The sequence below is a fragment of the Notothenia coriiceps genome, unplaced genomic scaffold (assembly GCF_000735185.1).
Source record: "Notothenia coriiceps isolate Sejong01 unplaced genomic scaffold, NC01 NC01_scaffold00014293, whole genome shotgun sequence".
Classification (NCBI taxonomy): Eukaryota; Metazoa; Chordata; class Actinopteri; order Perciformes; family Nototheniidae; genus Notothenia; species Notothenia coriiceps.
Genome location: NW_011346994.1, coordinates 146,917 through 166,841, shown reverse-complemented (window position 1 = coordinate 166,841; position 19,925 = coordinate 146,917). Strand labels below are relative to the sequence as shown.

The window sequence follows — 19,925 nt, the reverse complement described above, 5'->3', positions numbered from 1 at the left end:
ATTCTTTGGGAAAAACATGCCTGAAATCCTTGTTTTACCAAGTTGTTATTCAGTGGCTTGAACAAAAAACTGTTCGAGACGCCCCTCGGTTATGTTTTAGAAAACTAGATTTTTATGAACAGATATTGATACAGCTATATCAAAATGTTTATTATGATTACTTTTTTTGAGGCACAAATGTAACGTTTGGTGTCTTTTCCTCTAATTGGAATATTTAACTCTGTGAGTGCCCTCATGCCTCAGTGGGGAACAGAGTGCAGGTGTGTGGAGCAGGAAAGACATTGCCATAGGAGGATGTTGTGTCCTCTACTGCAGGAATGTGTCTCCATCCAAGACCATCTCCTACTGATTCAGGGGTTTCACTCTTTGCTATTGTCTAGTGAATAATCATTTACCTTGGCATTACAGCATTTCATTCTCAAATGCCCCATTTGTCATTTTGTGTCAGGAAAGCCTTTGATCTGCAGTCGGATAGAAACGCAGAAACAGAATTGTAGGAAGTAGGCTGATATAATAGCTACTGTGTAAGGGAAATGTGACATATTTAAGGCATATTAGCAAAGAGGAAGAACTTGTCGTCATTCCAAAAACATTGACATTTTCAGGTGTTCAGGCGGAATCACTCAAACTTCAGTGGCAACGGTGATAAACAGGACACTAAACATGCTGTCGTACTACGAGCAGACAATGGGCGCACACTTTGTATTTTTTTATGATGAGAGAAATTCTTGCCTTGCTTTATTTGTTACAAATATGTACAAGCCCTCTGCCTTTCTTGCACAACAAAGAGAAATGTAAGCCTTTAGCGGCTGCAAATATATCGATTGAATTGTCAGGAGGTGGTGGAATTTCCCATCTGAAAAACCAATTATTCTTTAGCTGGCACTTTACAAAGCAATTTTACAGTGTTTACCAGAGAAAGCTTGCTACAACTGGCATCTCTATGACCCGTCCTCTAGAGATTTGAAAAATCCAGCGCTGTGGTACTGAGAGATGCAACAACAGGCTTCAGCAAGTTCACAGACTAATACTTAATACAGATGTGAGTCATGAATAATGTATCTTTAAGCAGTATTATACTAGATATGAAATTTAGGAAAATCCAGACTGATGTTAAAAGTTAGTAGGCATGACAATTTGTTTGACCCTGAATAAGAGACCCGTGTCCATGTCTGCGTGGATACAGTATATGCACTTCAGTAAAGGCTTGACAATATTTTCTGTACATAGAAATATATCCTCGTATTGATTTTTAGAGGCTTAGTTTTGTGTTTATTCATTTACTGTATATGTACTTTCTGATTAGCTCTTGTAACATGTTTGTGTTGGACTGTTTCTCCTCATTCTTAAAGCCTCTTTCTTACGTAATAAACCTTACATATACTTTTCAATCATTATCTTAAAAGCACACTATGTGGGTTAATCTTAACTTGACCCCGTCTCTGAACTTTTGACCAATCCCTGATTACTTAACGTAAAGTGAAACTTGTGTGAACATTGACAAAAGACTAAAAGCCTTAAAGCTGGTTTCCTGGCATTCAGCTTCAGAATAGAGCAGATTGTTCCCTTCAGTTTAGCAGCTGACCCTTGCTGGATAGAGAGCGGGCTGCAGTGAGAGCTCAGAGCATCACTCAGCAAACCCAAAAAGAAACACAACCTCAAAGAGATTCACATGCCCTCATTTAGTCAGACAGAGTTCGTAATGCTACATGAAGAATGTGAGCAAAGGAAATGAAATCGAGCACATGAGTTGTCATGGTAGATCACAATAATGCCACTCAGAGTTGAACAGTTAGCAATGAGTTGTCTTCGTCACTGGGATTCTTAAATTATTTAAATAAAAAATCTGAGGCTACATTGAAAGTTAAGTGCAACTATAATACTGCTGAATAGTTGGTTTGAAGTTATTTAATGTTATTGTACTCTAACAAACTGTTGTAAGTCCAGCAATAACACATACCAACAAAAGATGCTATTTGAATTGGATGTAATGATACATTAAGCCTTTCAGTTGTGCTTGTTTTTTATGTGCCTCAAAGCCAAATTCTTACATCCTCTGCTGTATCTCTAGCAGCCACCTTCAGGCCACTCTCAGTATTGAATCCTATGATCGAATCACAATTTCAAACTTGTGGCTGTAGTGACTTTTAAATTATTTTTTTCTGGCTTCAGTCGATATTTAATTTATTTTTTCATCAAGGACAGCATGCAGGTAGATGTCATGGTTAGCTTTATTTGAATGTTTATTGGAGAAAACATTGATCCATTCAAACGATAAGAGAGGAACGTTTCTTGAACTCAATTAATCAATGTTTCAGAACAATCTTGTTTAGAAGAGTTTGGAGGAAAATTAGCCGGATGTTGATCTAACTCTTAATGCTCTCTAACGCTGTGTTCCAGTCAAAGTTGAAGGTCAACCTTTCTCAGTTTAAGTTTCCAATCCCCAGGATTTTCAGGTGCATGACACAGTTGACTGATAAAGTGATATTCTTTTGGAGAGTGTACTCCCAATAGAACTCCAGCAGTGCAGCCTTCTTGCATAAATAAACAGAACCGTTTTCCCAAATAACTTCGTAACATTGGTGAACTATTTTGACATAACTTGTATTTACATACAGAACAAGTATTACTATATGATGTTTATTTCTTAAATTGAAAGCAGCACCTTACATTGCATTTTAGTTGATGGTTTACAATTTACAATGTGTGCTTCCATTGTTGTGTGCCATCACACAACTGCTACTTTATAAAGTCGGGGTAGATGAATTTGTCCTAAGTAAGAATTCTTACTTTCACTGAAGACATGTGGACATGTCACAGCAGGAAACACACAGGTGTAAATACCCAGCTCCCCCTGACAGGTGGTTTAATCTAAACATGAACAAATGGGTAAATGTATACGTTTCTTTTCCCAGATCTGTCGTCTCCAGAGGCACCTGTCGGCCGGGGAGCACCAGCAGGATCTGTTCCAGGACCAGCCCGCCATGTTTGTGTCCCAGCACTCGGAGCCACCCACCCAGAGTCTGGAGGAGCTGATCGAGCTCTGTGGAGGGACGGTGTGCAAAACTGTGCGGCAGGCCGGCATCTGCATCGGGAAGTACAGCGGCAGGAAACCAGAGGGAAGCAGGGTCCTGTCAGAGCAGTGGGTGCTGGGTAAGATCATTTCTGTGTAACATGCTAAATGACTATATTCTGCTGCTATTAATTGTTCCTCTCATTTGTTTGTGATTTTATTTCAGATAGTATCATGCATTTGAAGCGGCTGTCATACGATAACTACGACTTGGAGTGAAAGCTGTGAAGTTTATTTTTAGTGCTTTTAATGTTAGACAGTGCCTGGTCAAATGCCCACAGTTTCTACCTTACAGTGCACTTGCCTGCTTGTGTTCAAGGGCCAGGTCCTCTCAATATTCAGCTTGTATACCATTTTATTCTCTGGTTAGGTTACCATGGAGACCTGTTACCTCTGAGGAATATCAACCCTTCAAGATACTGTGAAGCATCGAAAACTGGACCGACATCAATCCTTCATTATTTTCCTTTTTTCATAAAGTAGTAACCACTATTGAGATTTTTTTTCATTCTTAACAATGTGATTCTAAAATGCTTGCTGACCCAGTTTAACAGTCTTATGGAATAACATACTGTAACATCATAAAAATGTTTGTGTCTTAATAAATAACTTTATCAAAATGTGGATTATCATGATTAGTTTTTAGGTTCAAATCTGAAATGTAACAAGATAAATGTAACTGTGTCTGGTGACGGGCAACACATGAACAAGCTGCTGTCTCACTGTGTAGACTCACACTTGTCAGTCATGTGGAAGCAGCAGATGGAAAGTAAAAAACGTGCTCAATACTTTAAAGTTACCAGACTCTTGCCTGAGAATATCTAGTTACGTCTTATACACTGCTTTCACTTTTTCAGTGATTCACAATTATCATATACATGCATGTGTATGTTAAGGTCATAAAGAATAAGGTGAAGCAAGTTTGTTATGGTTGTTTAGACTGCACCATTCAGACCAGAGGCACATTGAAGTGCTTTAGGGGATTTAGAAATACTTACATATATTAAATAAACAGTTTCAGATTGACAGAAGTTATGAATCTAATTTAAGCAGAAATATTTCCAATCGGCTTATAGTTTAGGCAAACTCCAGGACATACAGAGTGGTTTGAATAGTTAATAATGAATACATGTTTTATCTAAATCCATAACTTACCCCTTTGTCTTTGCATTACATTTTTGGAGATACTTTATCTGGGCAATTCCAGTAATTATCGCAGGTCAGCACAATATGACTGATTTATACTGAGCAACACCCTCTGCTATCTACCCGCCTTCTGCAATCATTACTAAGTGATATGTGTCAGATTGAATACTTTTTCAAAGTTTAGAATAAAACATTTAAATGTTGACGTTCGAGTTCTATTCTTTTTCACATGTTCAACAATTACATAGGATTCCTTCGCAATGGAAATCTTAAATCTAGGGCTCAATTCTACAAGGCTGATTGAATATGCATAAAAAACTATGAAGAAAAATATCGCACAAGTAAAACGAGAGTATGAACATAAAATAAAAATATATCGATATATAACATAACATGAATGTATGCATAAATGTGTATAATGACTCCTACATTTCACTCCGGGTACTAATGTGGGTTTATCTTATCTTGTGTTATTAATTTATGTAATCATATAACAGTCTTATAAATACATTGTAGACAAACAAGAAAAGTTGCTATAGCCATTAACTATATTATAGCATCAGACTGTATGGTTATGGGTTATAGCCATAGACTGTATTATAGCATAATTAGACTGTATGATATAGCCATTGACTGTATTATTGCATCAGACTGTTAGTATGGTTATAGCCCTTTAACAATAATACCCATCTCGTGCCCCCGCCCATTGGCTGGCTTCCACTACGTAGCTTGACCAATCAGCTTCGTCGATGTTAGGGGGTGGCATTACGTAGGGAGGCGTGTGTGACATTTGCTGCATGATGCTAGTTTATGAACAGCTAGCTGGATAAAGATGAAGACCTGGGCAAGGAAATAGAACAAATTATTTTTTTAACAACTAAGCTTACTTTTGGGTTACACTTTGTTATCGTACCCATATTAGAGGAGCGAGTTTATTCAAATGTAGCGTTTGATAAAACTTCCTGTCAGGCTTCAGACGTTAATTAACAGTTAGTAATCTAACACTTTTAACTTATACTGTACATATTCGGTTTAGGTACTGTTTGTGTTTTGTGCTAAAATGTTAAAATGTATCAGTTAACTTCGTTTTTTTTGTATTGCAGTATGGGTGGACGTTAGCGCTTAAGCCGACTTGGCCCTTTTGCACACAAGGTTAACATTAGCTTTAGCCAGCTAGCTCCTCTTGCTGCAGCTTTATTACTTTCTTCTATTACTTGTCAGGGCAGGTATGCTTTGGGGTTGATCGGGTCTGCATCTTAAACACAGAGTGAGTCCTACAGCCTACTTCAGGGATCATTTCAGTTACTTTAGTGGAGCCAGAGGTGGGACCATGCTGCTCTCCTTGGTGGTGCACACATACTCGCTGCGGTACTGGTTTCCAGCCACGGTCATGCTGGGGACAGCTCCAGCTTACATCCTGTCATGGGGAGCATGGCGATTACTTTCCACTGTCTTACCAGCAAGGGTATATCACAGGTTGGATGACCAGTTGTACTGCATGTACCAGAGCATGGTCCTCTTCTTCTTTGAAAACTACACAGGGGTGGAGGTGAGTGATCCTTAATTGACTGTCTTTACTTCTGTGGTCACCCTGTGTGGACTGTGTTTATTAAGGATGGGGAATTTAAACCACTAGTATCTAATAATAATAATAATTTCAATTTTGATAGCGCCTTTCAAGAGACCCAAGGACGCTTTACAATGGGAAACAAGTGTAGTGATAGTAGAAAACCAGGACCTTGGCATAAGTGACAGCTGCCTCTGAAATGCTGAGCTTGCAGTCTGATCTGGCCATTTTCCTGTTTATTGGCTACTTTTGTTGATTACAGGACCTATAAATAGCTTATAATGCTTATTAAGGTCAGCCTAGTTCTATAAGTCGTTTTTTTTTTATATCACCTACCTAACTGCACAGCACACCGCATGCAGATCAGTGCATTTTTGCAGTAACTCTTAACACAGTCAGATGGGGACTGCCTGCTGAGACTGTAAAACTAAATCTTGATGGACCAGGTGCCTGCAGCACTGCAATCATCTCTGCATTCTTTGCCCTTGTGCTGCCACTCCTTTTACAGTGGGTTCAAGTTTGCAAAACAAAACCAGCATTGACTTTGTTTCGTGTAATAAAACTGCCCCTCCCGATTGCTGAATGGAAGCCACATAGTCGATTGTAGGGCAGTCCCCTCTTAATCTTCCTAATGATCAAAAAAGGAAGTCGACTAAGAATTTCTTTAGTCAGGACAGCACTAGTAGATTGGAAGAGAAGTTTCAATGAGTCTTTAGGGTTAATTGGAAAGCTGAGGTCTATGAGGGTTTAGTTTCTTAGAAAAGTCTGAAGTGGAAACAAATCCCTGAAAGAAATCTTAATGTTAATGTAGAAGCATTTTTCAAACTGATGCCAGTCCACCATTTTGCTGTGATTTGTAATATCTTTAACGTGCCTTTTCTGTAGGTTATTATATACGGAGATATACCAAAGAACAAAGAGAACGTGATCTACCTGTCCAATCACCAATGTACAGGTAATACATTTACATCTTATAGAATCTCAGTCTAGTGTGAAGCACATATTGGAGTAAATGTAACAATGTCTTTTCTTGCAGCTGACTGGATCATTGCGGACATGCTTGCCATCAGGCAGAGCGCCCTTGGCCACGTCAGATACGTCCTTAAAGACGGCCTCAAGTGGCTCCCGCTGTACGGATGGTATTTCTCTCAGGTAATACAACTGTGTGAGTATTTGAATGTCATTTGTCATTGTGAATTACGGATGTAGAGAGTGTACACTTATGTTGAATCACATTCCCAAGTGCTGCTCTCATCAAATTATCTTTTTGTTTCAGCATGGAGGAGCCTACGTGAAGCGAAGTGCAAAGTTCAATGAAATAACGATGAAGAAGAAGCTCCAAACCCAGACTAAATGTGGAGCGCCAGTAAGTAAATTAGCCTCTGGACTACATGCTTATTGACATAACAATGTCTGCCATGTCTTCCCCTAAATGATGAATAGCTTTACATTTTTCTGATCATCACAATCCTTTTTGTTAAAACGTCTCCACTTGAATTCACTGCAGAGCTTTCTGCAATAATCAAACCCAATTCTTTCCTCCAAAGATTCCCTCTTACCCTACTTGCATTCGGGATGTTGACCTTAATAGTGCTCAGAGTTTGTATGAACAGAACATCTGAAGACGAGAGCAGTACTGAAGTGTGTGTTATTGTGTTGAGAGCTTGTTTTTAATCACTTTTTGGGGATTAAACTGTTGGGGATTAGTGTGTGTTTGTGTGTAGGGGTGTGTACTGACAGAAGAGTTCCTTGTGACCTAAAGGTACACTATAAATGAAAACATAAGGATTATTCTATAAAGGAATTACTGCTCAGTACAGTGCTGAAGTTTTTGTTTACATTGTTCACATCTGACATCAAAGAAATGAGTGGGAAAATAAGGATACAGCACAACAAACTCAGATCTTATCAAGCACACCATTTTATTTTTCACATGTAATCATAGAGGGTCCACATCCAGTCAAATGTAATCCCACTTCTTCAACTTGTGGATTTAAGTAATTACATTTGTGTGTGTGATTTGAAAAGAGCCAGGGATGAAAATGGTGTTGAAAGTTTTCTTCTAAACATCATAAGTTCAGCACAGTGTTTGACGTTTAACGAATCCTGTCAAAGTTAGAAAATCCATTTGGGCCAGTGTAATAAGAATCTGAGCGGGCTTTGATTTCCTGTGTTTTCTCCCTGCAGATGTACCTCGTCATCTTCCCTGAAGGAACCCGGTATAATCCGGAGCTCAAGAGTGTTATCGCTGACAGTCAGGCTTTTGCCACCAAAGAAGGTACCGGCATGACAGCAGCCATTAACTGCCGCTTACTAATTCAGCATATCCCACTCAGCCTGTAACTTGTTAGCCTTCGACCAATGAGCGTCAGATAGATACAAAAGGTTTTTAGGAAAGGTCTTAATTTCATGGTGAGGGCTTCTGTTTATATCCTTTGTTACAACAATTAGAATCATGACAGAGCAGGGCTGCTATCCACAATTGTTTTACTTGAATTCTAGAGTGAAATCTGTTTGGTCCAAGGTGATGTCTTCAGGGGTTTTGGTTTGTCAGTCTAAAACTTAATTTAATACAAAATAAAACCAGGATGTTCTGTTGATCAACCAATCGATTAGTCGGCAGCCCCATAACAAATTAAAGAATGGTATAGAAAATGGAAAGCTGTAGAGAATTTGTTATCATAAAAGTATTTTGTGCGAACATTTTTGTACTCTTATTTAAGATTGATTTAGTCAAGCTTTATAAACTTTAAAACTACCAAATGCTTTTGTGTTGTCGTAGGATTATGAGTGTAATGCCAGGAATTTGTTCACTAAAACTGCTTATAGACGAGTCAGCTGGTGCAGCTCAAAGTTTGAAATCAACTTGCTGCTGGTCGATAAAAGAGAATTTACTGCTCACTAAGAATGGGTTTGGAACAGACGTCTCGGTTATTTTTGTAGCATGAGGTGAAATCAGCTGACTTGAAATGGTGATTTTTCTGCAATGTAAATTCAATACAGCCTTATAATATGACAGCTGAATACGTCTGTGGCATCAATGAGATTATTATGGGGCTTTTTGAGGGGAGCTGTGTTTCAGCTTGACTCACAAACTGCCTCTTCTGCAGAGATTAAGCCGGTCTCTCTATATCACCTTCCCCCATTAATCCACACAAATCGCTCTGGAGAGCCCACATGTGCACATGACATTATCTGCTATTAGTGAGGTATTAGTGGGCAGAGGGGGGTGTCTCCACGACTACAGAGGAACACACTGTGCAGTAAACACTATCATTCACACAGAATAAGTGTTTTTGTGTTTATTTTAAAGGTATTTTGGAAGGGAAGGGATGTAGGTAAGCACCTTCTATTGTGTGGGATGATATATTTGCATACTTAATAGCCACACTGTGAAAATAATCTGCATTTGACTAGGTCATCTGATTAAATAACTGTTCCCCTCCACAGGACTGGCTGTCCTGAAGCACACACTGACTCCCAGAATGAAAGCCTCTCACATCGCCCTAAATGCCATGAGTGACCACCTTGACGCCATCTATGACGTCACAGTGGCCTACGAGGGGACTCTGAGCGCCTCGCGTCAGAGAAGACCTGCACCATCGATGCCCGGTAAGCAGAGTTTAGGCATCTGGCACAGTCATTATATAGAAAGTAGTTTTTTTCAACACCTTCTCTCTTTTAACATGGTTTCCCTATGGGATCTGGGTATAATTGTCTTTAATGTGTTCAAAAATATTCTGTAAGGTGTATTCTCAGGGCTCCGACAGATGTGATAAGTACGTAAATACAAGCCAAAATCCAGGGGAGGTTGACTTCAGAACTATCTCATCTGCCCAGTCAGAAGATTTCTTTAGCCAAATTAGCTTAATTTGAGAGTGACAGTGTTGAAAGGGGGATACAGAGGGGATTACAAGTGTAAATGATTCCAGGCCAGACTCAAGTCCCAAAACATGGGCCAGCAATTTCCAATATAATCTAGATAATCATCACTATATACTTAAAAGTGTTGAAATTACTTTAAAACTTACTGGTATCACTTTCCTAACACATATATATGTTATTGCCTCACAGACGGAATGAATTATGCTGCTCATTGCTTTGCTTCAATTAGCTTGAACCACGCTGTGCTTGTTGTCAGCCCCGCCTGACTAATTTAGTATTAAAGTTAATTACAGTGCTGGCGGAATCAACAGAACGTCATTTACTCATTACAACTTGGTGTGAAGGAAACTAGGAAATGATGTCTAAATAATATGAATTAGTGCAGGGGCTGTATTGTTTTCTATTTCCTTCATAAAGTTACAAGTTGCATTTCACACCAGATTTCAAAATCATACATCATCGGCTAATCTGCGTTTATCTCCCGATGTTGCAGCCATTGACGCACAGGCATCGTTTCATTATTCCTCTAACATTGTGTTTGACCCCTCAGTAATTAATCACACAGAAAAAATTACCTATTAACAGCAGCGTCTTCCTGTAAACAACATGACTTTTGATTATTTTGTGTTCCCTGTTGTTAGAGGAGATCTGTTTGAATGTCTAAAAAAGAAACATCCCGTTTCAGGCAGGAATAAACATCGATGTGTTTCTAACAAACAAGAGAGAGAAAGAAAAGCATTCTTCTCATCATCACGCACTTCCTGGTCTCATGTGGTGGCGAAGGTGATTTTAGGAAGTGGAAGTGACGCGTTCACACCGCAGCTACATGAGTGCAACATCTGAGTTTCACATCCGACAAACCGTTCTCTTCATTAAGATCAGGTTTAACCATTTCAACTTATGTGCTGGTAAAGTGTATAGTACTTTAAGAAAATCAAGACATTGCCATATTTGATAATTGGAAGTGTTAAAAATGTAAAATCGTTTAATTCTTTGGAAAAAGGGGCTCAGTAAATGCTACGTTATTGTAATATAGCATTTTTAACCCTAATGGTATGACCAGTAGCAGATTGGTGTTTGAACAACAAAGTAAACAATTATAATTATTTAAACTATTGTAACAAATGAATCCCTTTTCTCTAAGTTAAATAATAAATTATATTCTGAACAACCATAAAACCACGGTACATATTTGGGAAAGTTCAAACATTATATTTATATTTCTGCGGCCGATGGGGGTTAACAAATCATAGATTGGCTCTTTGTCATTTTTTTTCAACCCACTTCAAATGAAACTATCGCCCTTGGTTCGCATTACAACTTTAAACCAAATGAAAGTCTTTCTGACAGCCCAACTAAAAGATGGAAGGAGCTCCCTGCATTACTTCAGTAGCAGTTTGTTCTCCTCGTTGTCTTCAGACCACTGAAAGATGTTGATGACTAGAGTTTATTAAGAAAGGTTTGGGTCAGGAGCCAGTGTTTCCGGCTACAGAGCAACATGTTGATTTCCTTTTCTTTATTCCAGGCGGTTGTTTTGAAAGTGTTTTGGAACATTGTTTTGCAGTCGGGACGCTGAGTGTAGTATTTTTCTTTTTAAGAGTGATCCTGCAAAATAAATCCTGTTTTTGTGTGTCTCTGCTCCTGATCCTCCGTGCACACACACTCCGTCTCGCGCAGTGTTTATTAAAGTGGCCCATATTGCCTCTGAAGGTCGATGGAAATCTGTTCACAGCTGATTGAGGCGCTCTCTCCGCCGCTGAAGCAATCTCTCGCTGCTGACTTCGATCAGGTTTCCTCTTTTGGCCGCAGTGCCAGGCTTCCTGATAATATTGCATGTTGTGGAAACAGGAACTCTGAGGTCTCGGGGGATTCACGTGTAGCCTTGAGCGTTCACACTTGGCTGCATTTTTATGTCTGACCTCGGACACTTTTCTTTCTCTGCTCAGGGCTCTGACACTTTGAATAAAATCTCCACTTGACACTCAATATACAATACATATTTATTTTAGGAACTTTTATAATAATAATAAAGCTTTATTTAGATAGCACTTTTCATACAACACATGCAGCTCAAAGTGCTTTACAAAATGACGCATCACAAGAATTTCCCCTCAGATTGTTTGTTAAGAACTGTACAGGTACATGCAGCAAAATATAACATTTTAACAGGTCAATAGACACAAGGAAGTAAAAGGTATGATAATACAAATAAAATAAATTAGGATTTTTCTCCAACAGATAAGACACAAGACAACTGAATCGATGCAACAATATAAAACCCCATAAGTGAACATATAGGTACAACAGAAATTAAAATAAAAAGATAATAGAAATAAAAAGGCCATAATTCAAATGAAAAACAATGTAAAAATAAATATTGCTATTGAAACATTAGATTAATAAAATAAGATTACATTCTTTAAGACCTATAAAATAATAAGGTGATGCTGAAACTGAATCACTTTGATCTCATGCAAATAATCACTTTTCTACCTTTCCTCTGATGTTATATTAGATATGAGATACGTATTGGTCTATGAATCACTTATCAAACTGTGGTTCACCGGAGTGACCAACAGGCTCGTGCCCGGTCTTTATTCTCTGGAATCGAAGTGCCTTGGCTTCACATCCAGCAGCTCCACTCCATCACTGTCACCTCGTGTTGATTTTAAGTGCTTACTCTACGTGCCGTTTTGCTGAAAGGCTTTTCCTGTTTTTGTTTAGTCTCTTTATTTTTCTGTGTTTGACAGAATTCCTGTGCAAAGAATGTCCCCGAGTCCACATATACTTTGACCGCGTGGACATAAAGGAAATTCCTCCAGAGCCACTGTTTTTCCGCAGGTGGCTGCATGAGCGGTTTGAAATCAAGGACCGGTAAGTGTGTATGTGTGGGTGGAACAATTAATCATTTTGAAATTGCATGTTATTCAATCAATAAGTGAACTGCAGTTATGTTTTTACATGTTTTGCTTCCGCACACCACCAGTGTTATGCACAGATGTGTAGCTCGGCTTCAAAAACATATCCTAAAAATAATACCGTCTTCTAACTCATTCTTTAAATCTGTGTATATGCAGTTCCCTTTTGTATAGACCTGTGATTCGGGGGCCAGTAACATTGGTACAAACAAAGGACGTGTTTTAAATATTATATTCAAATATAAGTTGGTTTGCCAAAAATAGTTAATGGCAGATAGAATTGCAGTTTAAGTGGTTGCTGGATGAATCTGAAGCTAATATAATACATCTATTTATAGTTTAAGTCTTTTTGTTAAAGGAATAAATACTTAATCTTATTCTTGTTGCAACATGAATATGTTCTGCCTTTCTAATTCTTCTAAGCCTTTTGACTCTAGACTGTTCAGACAAAACAACACATTAGAATTCATTAACCTGGTATATCAAATGTCTTTATCACACAAAATGTTGAGTAATCAAAATAATAATCCTCTGATTTATCTGAGGATAAAAATAATTGCGACCCTAAGATTGTTTTACTCAAGGGGCTTGACATAAAAAGTCCAGAAATCATTGATATGGACTGTAAAGGACAGAAGTGTAATGAAATAAAAGCTGTTCATATATTCAGTGTGCTAAGTTTGATCCCAACATTGACAACACCAATCAATCCCCCAAAGTGACACTGGGGTCTGGGTGCAGTTTTTGTGCTGCAACTGCTGTAGAAATCCTAACCCGGACACATTTCTGCAACCTCCTCTTTAACCTGTGTAACCCTTGTGCTTTTCTGAGACGTGCTGAATTCCTAAGAGAGTTATCTGTCTTTTCAAAGGCTGCTGACGGACTTCTACGAGTCGGAGGATGCAGACAAAATACGCACGTTCCCGGGGGAAGGCAAACATTCTCCTCTGAGCCTTTCTAAAACCCTCCCGTCCATGGTGATCTTGGTGGGGCTGACACTGCCGCTGCTGCTGACGGAGAGCGGCAGGAAGGTGTACGTGGGGACCTGGCTGTACGGGACTCTGCTGGGCTGGCTGTGGGTCAACGCTTTCCCGTAACCAGGCAGGCAGCGGCTGCCACCATGAGACGCACAAAGGCCATGGAGAGACCTCGCCATTTCCCTGCATCGCTACAACACGAGGTGTGTTCCAGATGCAGCGACTGCTAAGAGGCTCAGAGATTTACCCCTCATGTCTTGCTCAGTATTGACCTTGAGCTAAAGTTGAACAGAGATACGGAGAAATATCAAGCTTTTTGTGCTACTTGTTACCTCGCGTTACTTGGATTTGCAGCCTGAAATGAGGAAAAGGAAAGAATCAGTGGATATGGTGAAAAGTATTAGATTCCTCAGAGCAGCCCTTGTAATCTACTATCAAATACAAAAAAAATGATTTATACTTATCTTAAAAGAATTCCCCCTTATCAGATTTAGCCAAATTAGTATTCATGCATGCTTACTTTCCCATCAAGCATTGGCCAGTTTTAAATATGACTTATATATATATATGAGAATAAATTGGGCTCCAAACATGTTTAATGATCATGTTCAGCTGCTCCATGTAGCTGACAGTACACCAGCCTACTGATGATGCATCATTAATTATTAAAGTGCACTGACTCTTTGACATTGGTTGCAATGTTATTTATGCCAAGTCCCATGTTCGGAGGTTTAATGCACTTTGCTCATTTTAAGTGATATTTTTACATGAGTAAAACAAAAATAGATAGCATGCAGTCCCCTATAGGGGCTCATAAACATCAGCTGCATTGTTTACCATAAATATTAACGAGACGTCACTTTGTTTTATATTCTGATGATGAATGTAGCTGTTAAACAGCCTCATTTATGCATATATGATAAAGTAAATCTTTTATTTTTATTTCCAAGATTTTGATTTGACAAATATTCTTTTAAGTCTTTGTTGCAGAAACACTGGCAGACACCACAGTGAGCTCACATGGAAGAATGCGTGTTTAAAAACAACTGTTCCAATATTGCTTTAACCTTGAAACGTAGATCCTTGCCAAAACCCGGTGTTATTTACCATGATGTTCTACACGTGTTTTATTTTGAGCAATACTTGTTTAATGCCAGCCTGGATGACAGCAAAGAAACTTTCTTGGGGCCTATATACATAATAAGGAGTTATTTTATAATGGTTTATTCAGAGTTCCATAACTTTTATATGCATTTATTACTTTGAATACCATGTTACAGCTCACACGAAAGTGTCTACCTAGCAAAAAGCTGACAAAGCCATGTATATCACAGGTTCCTGTGCACTCGAAGCCATTTGTATTATAAATGTCACTGTAATGTTAAAGCACTGTATGTCCATTGTTGTTGTTTACTGTACTGAAACCATTGCATTTTTCCACGAGTCACTTTACATGTTTTTGCTGTCTCGTCCTTGTGTAGAGTTAGTCTGATATGTTTTTCTCATGGTACAATAGGTCATACTTTTTACATGTCGTTCCGATACCTCACTTGAATAATATCCTTCCTCGTTCTTAAATGCCTCTTGTCAGCCATTTTGTAGTCATTTTTATCCAGACAAGATCAGACTGTACCTCATCAGGAAATCTCTATGTAGACAGAATTTAGATGCCAACGGATTTTGGAAATGTGTGCCTTCTCTTTGGAGGAGTTTGTCCTCAGCCCTCTCTCTCACGGAGGCCCACCGTGGCTCTATTCCACCGGGTGACTGCATGGAAGCCTGCGGTCACATTGTCTACAGTTCATAGTGGCTTATTTTGCTTGAAGAATGCATTGATTTTCACTTTTTGAAGATTATTATTATTAAACGATGAATCCTTTAATGTATGTGATTTCTGGAAATGGGGTAGAGTGAAATAAAATAGTTTTCTTTGGGGAGAGTCAAGTTTTCTCTTGTTGATTTACTATTCTGAAAACATAATTATTAAATGTATATCTGATTACTACTGGCACAATTTTTTACTTCTGTGTGCTGGTAAACATGCCAGGGTGCCATTTTTCACATCAAATGAAAAATGGAAATGCCTTATGCACGACTCCATGCCTTTCTTTTATTTACACTGAACTATGTTTTTTATGTTTAGAAATGTAATGAACAGAGCAAGAATAAAAAAAAAAATCCTGCTGCACAATGGGTTTAAGCGTCAAGAGGGAGAGATTATTACCAGATTACATTTTCTATTTGTCCCATAATGTCCACCCCCCACCTGCACACCCCACTAACTGTGACTGCCTACTGTGCATTGTGTATTACTCTGGTTAGTTCATGCAGTTTTACTGTGGGCATTGATACGGACCAACCAGAACCACAGTGTTCAAATAATACTACGTATGTGCAAATGAAATGGTAATTTAAATTATGAGCCAAATGTTAATCGTTTAGGTTTTACAACTGGATTGAGACACAAATCTACTTTGCAAGAAGTAAATGCATGACCAGAGTGTAGCCTACTTCAGTGGATGGTGGTAAGTATGAATTAATAATTAATTATATTAACTATATATTTATCGGTTGTTCCTTTCTTTTCTTTTCATTATATCTGTAAAGCGTCTTTGAGCACCTGTAAAAGCGCTAACAAAATAAATCTATTATTATTAAGTATTCTCTAACAAATGTGTATGCTGTGAATCTTGGGCTTTTCAATTGTAAAAGTTGCCCGGTTGGTAATCCAGTTTTTTTTTAATGACTAGTTCAAGAATGATAATTTTCATATTGATCAAAAACGATGTGATTACAACTACCTACATGTAAGTACATTTTGTTTTGTACAGAAGGTGACTGAAGTTAAGATGTCTGCAGTATTGGTTCTGCACAATTCAGAACATCTCTGATGATACAAGTATAAAACATTTCTAGTGAAAATCTGAAGAAATCATGATTTATGTATGTGATATTCATACTAAATGTTCCCCATTTGTTTCTATTTGACCTTAATCTCCACAATTAGTAAAACAATTTCAGTCCAAAACATGCACTGACAACAAATCAAGCCAACGAGAAATTCACTTTTACTTAAGGAATGCTCTGTTCCATAAATATTACATGTATAACGCAAGATACCTTTCAAATATTGACTCTTAGGGGAAGTGGTGCTAAATAGCTAAACAAACTAGTCCTCTACTGGTATTGATTTGTAATGTTTTCAATCGTGTATCATTTTTCCCTCTTTATCAAAAGTCTTTGAACACAGCACAAACAGAACTGCGCATGCGTGTTGTGGGCAGTGGCAGTAACACGGAAGTGCAGTCACAGACTGGAGGTTTCTAAGTGCTGCTGTTCACTTGTTTCGACTAAAGGTATGTAATATTTACCATGACCAGGTGAGTTAATGCGGAAAGATAATATCATAACAAAACGTACGTCACTTTAGGTAAATTATTAAAATACGTGCGTGTAGAGCTGTTTGTTTCTTCATCTGCTGTGATTTTAGAGTCTCACTGCGACACCTAGAGGTTTGTCACAGTTACTGCGGGGAGATAATCTGGGGTCAAAGTTCAAGTGTTATTGTGCAGTGGAAAAAAGGGTGATTTGCATTGACAAAACGGGTTTGATCCTTCATTTAGGAAACAAAAAACATGTTATTTTGCTGATATATATATATATAATAAGAATTATATTGATTATACAATTATTTTATAACTCTTTATTTTTCATTGAAAATACTTCCATCACAAATACAATTAGACTAAACCTCACATACTTTCTAAAATAGATGTCAGAACTCTATTGAAACATTACATGTAACAAAGAATAGTAATTTTTATTTTTTTAATCAGAGTTGTTTTTATTTTTCTGTTTAAAGTTTAGGAAAATATAAACTTGCCAGTTTTAAAATCTACTACGCCTATATCCTAGCTTTGCTGCTCGTTTGCAGGGACTTAATTCTCCAAAATGTCTTAACTTCAGTATTCAATAAGCTGAAAATACTGTTTAATTTGGCATTGTTTGATTTGGTTTGCTGCTTCAACACTGGCTGAACAACATTTGCTTACAGTTAAAGGCAAAAAAAACAGTATGCATAATGTTCAGTAAACGACCAGTCAAAATCGAAGGATCCAAATGGTTTTTAAACGGAGCAGAAATAGAACTAGTCCCCCACTTCAAGTATCTTGGAGTCATAATGGACTCAAACTTGACTTTTAAGAAACATAAGAAAGTATCCAATACCGTTAAATTCAACTTGCAAAATGTTAAACAAATTAGACCTTTCTTAACTGTCAATACTGCAAAGTCAAACCTCCACTGTATGATTCTATCCCACATTGAATACTGTTTTACAAAGGGGTCGTTTGCTTCTGCCACAAACCTGAAACCCATTGAACAGCTGTACGAGAGAGGTGTTTGACAGAAAGCCATATTCATACCACCACTGTACCATCCTTGAAAAACACAATTTCTTGAGTTTTGACAATTTTAAGTCTTTTAAAAGTATGTGTTTTTGTATAAATGTTTACATGGACTGGCCCCCTCTCCCTTAGGGGAATTCATCCACAAAAAACACACTGGACGCTGCACTAGGTCAGAAACCAGAGGAGACTGTGAGGTCCACCGTAGACGGACCACTTTTGGACAAAATGTACTCTCCATTAAAAGCAGTTCTTTCTGGAATAGCCTCCCAACTGAGATACGGGATTGTCCCACTCTCAATAGCTTCAAAGGTCAACTCAAAGAATGATTGAGAAACAAACAGACGTGCAATCATTGCTAAATGAACTTTAATACAGAGGTATCTCCTCTTGCACTTTAAGTAGCTCTTTTATCTTCTCTTGCACTTTATATGTCGTTGCTGCTATATTGTACTGCCATGTGGTAAATACTTGTATATGCTGCTCTTGCTCTTTTGCACTTTTTGCATATCATGTATTTTGTTTCTGCTATGTTTGTAAAATGTAATTTTCTTAAATGTTTTATGTGAGGGACTGCGGATGGAAATTAGCTCAAAGCTAAATCTGGCACTGTTACGCTTGATACATTTAAATGTTTTAAGTGTTCATCACTGTCCATTTTCCCCGCCAAATAAATGATTAAATAAAATAAAATAAATAAAGTCTTAATTCAACATTATTACTAATCGTACCTCACCCTGTACTGCACTTGTTCCCAGTTTTGAGATGGCAGTGGACTGGATTGGATTCGGCTATGCTCTCGCCATTGCCTTTGGAGGATATATGGGTTACTCGAGAAAAGGTTAAACCCTTTTCATTTTGGCAGAAATCTTTACGAAAAGTATGTGTCAGGTAAAACATGAGCCCTGATAATCATTGTGTGTCTCTGTGTGATCGTAGGCAGCGTGATGTCCCTGATGGCCGGTTTAGTTTTTGGTGGGTTTTCTGCTTATGGTGCATTCAACATCTCTTATGACCCAAAGGACATCAAGGTCTCTTTGCGTGAGTACAGCTGAGCATGTCCCAAATAAATAGAAATATAAATCAGAGTATTGAATTTAGTTCATGGTATTTTTCTTACTTTCAGTAACTGCTGGAGTCCTTTCGGTCCTGATGGGAATGAGATACAAGAAATCTGGGAAAATATTGCCTGCTGGCATCATGTCAGGGCTAAGGTGTGATTCAACTTGATAAACATGACAACAAGTTAATTAATTAATGTAAATGTGTTTAACCAGGACTAGGTATTGCACAATTTATATATATTCTTTCTATATTTTATATAATATTACTATTATATTGTAAAAGTATCAGACAATGATGTATTACCTTTTGATTTTCTGTCTCTTTCTTACAGTTTGTTGATGGTGTTTCGGCTGTTACTATCCCTCATGATGTGACAGGCTGGACTGACTCTCTCTCTATCAATGGACCAGCCTTGTTAGAATGAACAGCATTCCCAGCATACTAAAACAAGCCTTTTGTTTGGTATCATTACTTAACTAACATGTGACCAGAAACAAAGTCACCAGTGGGTGTTTTACAGATTTAAGATTAAAAACATACTGTATATTAGTGCAGTAAGTCTGCTTTGGTGATGTCATATAAATAACTGCTTTTTCTTGTATTATATGTTCATGAATGTAAATGTCATGCTCTAAGATTAGCAGATGTACATGAGCTTATGTTGGCAGGGGGCTAACTCTATTCACTACAGCTTTGGTGTTGCTGGCTGCTAATACTATCATGGTTTTAGATTACAGAAAAAGGAACGCCAACATATTTATTCTTGAAGGTTCACTTGCCATGTCTTTAACTTCAAATGATATTTACTGTCAATAAGTTAGTGATTTTTGTATTCATGGAAAAACTAAATAAACAAATCCTAAAATAATGACGTTTTTTATGTAAACT

General features: G+C 37.9%; 3 protein-coding genes across 4 annotated transcripts in view; all 3 read left to right on the top strand.

Moving 5' to 3' along the window:
• The window catches only part of mcph1 (microcephalin 1), a 32,416-nt gene extending 28,748 nt beyond the window's left edge, over positions 1–3,668 (top strand). The window contains exons 12-13 of the mRNA XM_010774638.1: positions 2,916–3,153; positions 3,444–3,668. Coding sequence (XP_010772940.1) covers positions 2,916–3,153; positions 3,444–3,556 — 351 coding nt within the window. The 3' untranslated portion in view covers positions 3,557–3,668. The remainder of the gene's footprint in view (positions 1–2,915; positions 3,154–3,443) is intronic.
• Positions 3,669–4,999: 1,331 nt separating this feature from the next.
• On the top strand, positions 5,000–15,722 carry agpat5 (1-acylglycerol-3-phosphate O-acyltransferase 5 (lysophosphatidic acid acyltransferase, epsilon)). Its single transcript, XM_010774628.1, has 8 exons — positions 5,000–5,768; positions 6,672–6,741; positions 6,823–6,938; positions 7,063–7,152; positions 7,974–8,064; positions 9,237–9,398; positions 12,422–12,545; positions 13,461–15,722. Exons 1-8 carry the CDS (start codon positions 5,550–5,552, stop codon positions 13,684–13,686), a joined length of 1,098 nt encoding a protein of 365 aa, XP_010772930.1. The 5' UTR covers positions 5,000–5,549; the 3' UTR covers positions 13,687–15,722.
• A 1,100-nt stretch (positions 15,723–16,822) lies between these two features.
• tmem14a (transmembrane protein 14A) lies at positions 16,823–19,905 on the top strand. 2 transcript variants are annotated; one of them, XM_010774627.1, is made up of 5 exons: positions 16,823–16,922; positions 18,731–18,813; positions 18,912–19,013; positions 19,099–19,186; positions 19,369–19,905. In XM_010774627.1, the coding sequence occupies exons 2-5, from the start codon at positions 18,738–18,740 to the stop codon at positions 19,409–19,411; spliced, it is 309 nt and encodes a 102-aa protein (XP_010772929.1). In that variant the 5' UTR covers positions 16,823–16,922; positions 18,731–18,737; the 3' UTR covers positions 19,412–19,905. The 2 variants fall into 2 exon arrangements, with proteins under 2 accessions (XP_010772929.1, XP_010772928.1); XM_010774626.1 differs by having other exon boundaries at positions 16,874–16,946.
• Positions 19,906–19,925: the final 20 nt, after the last annotated feature.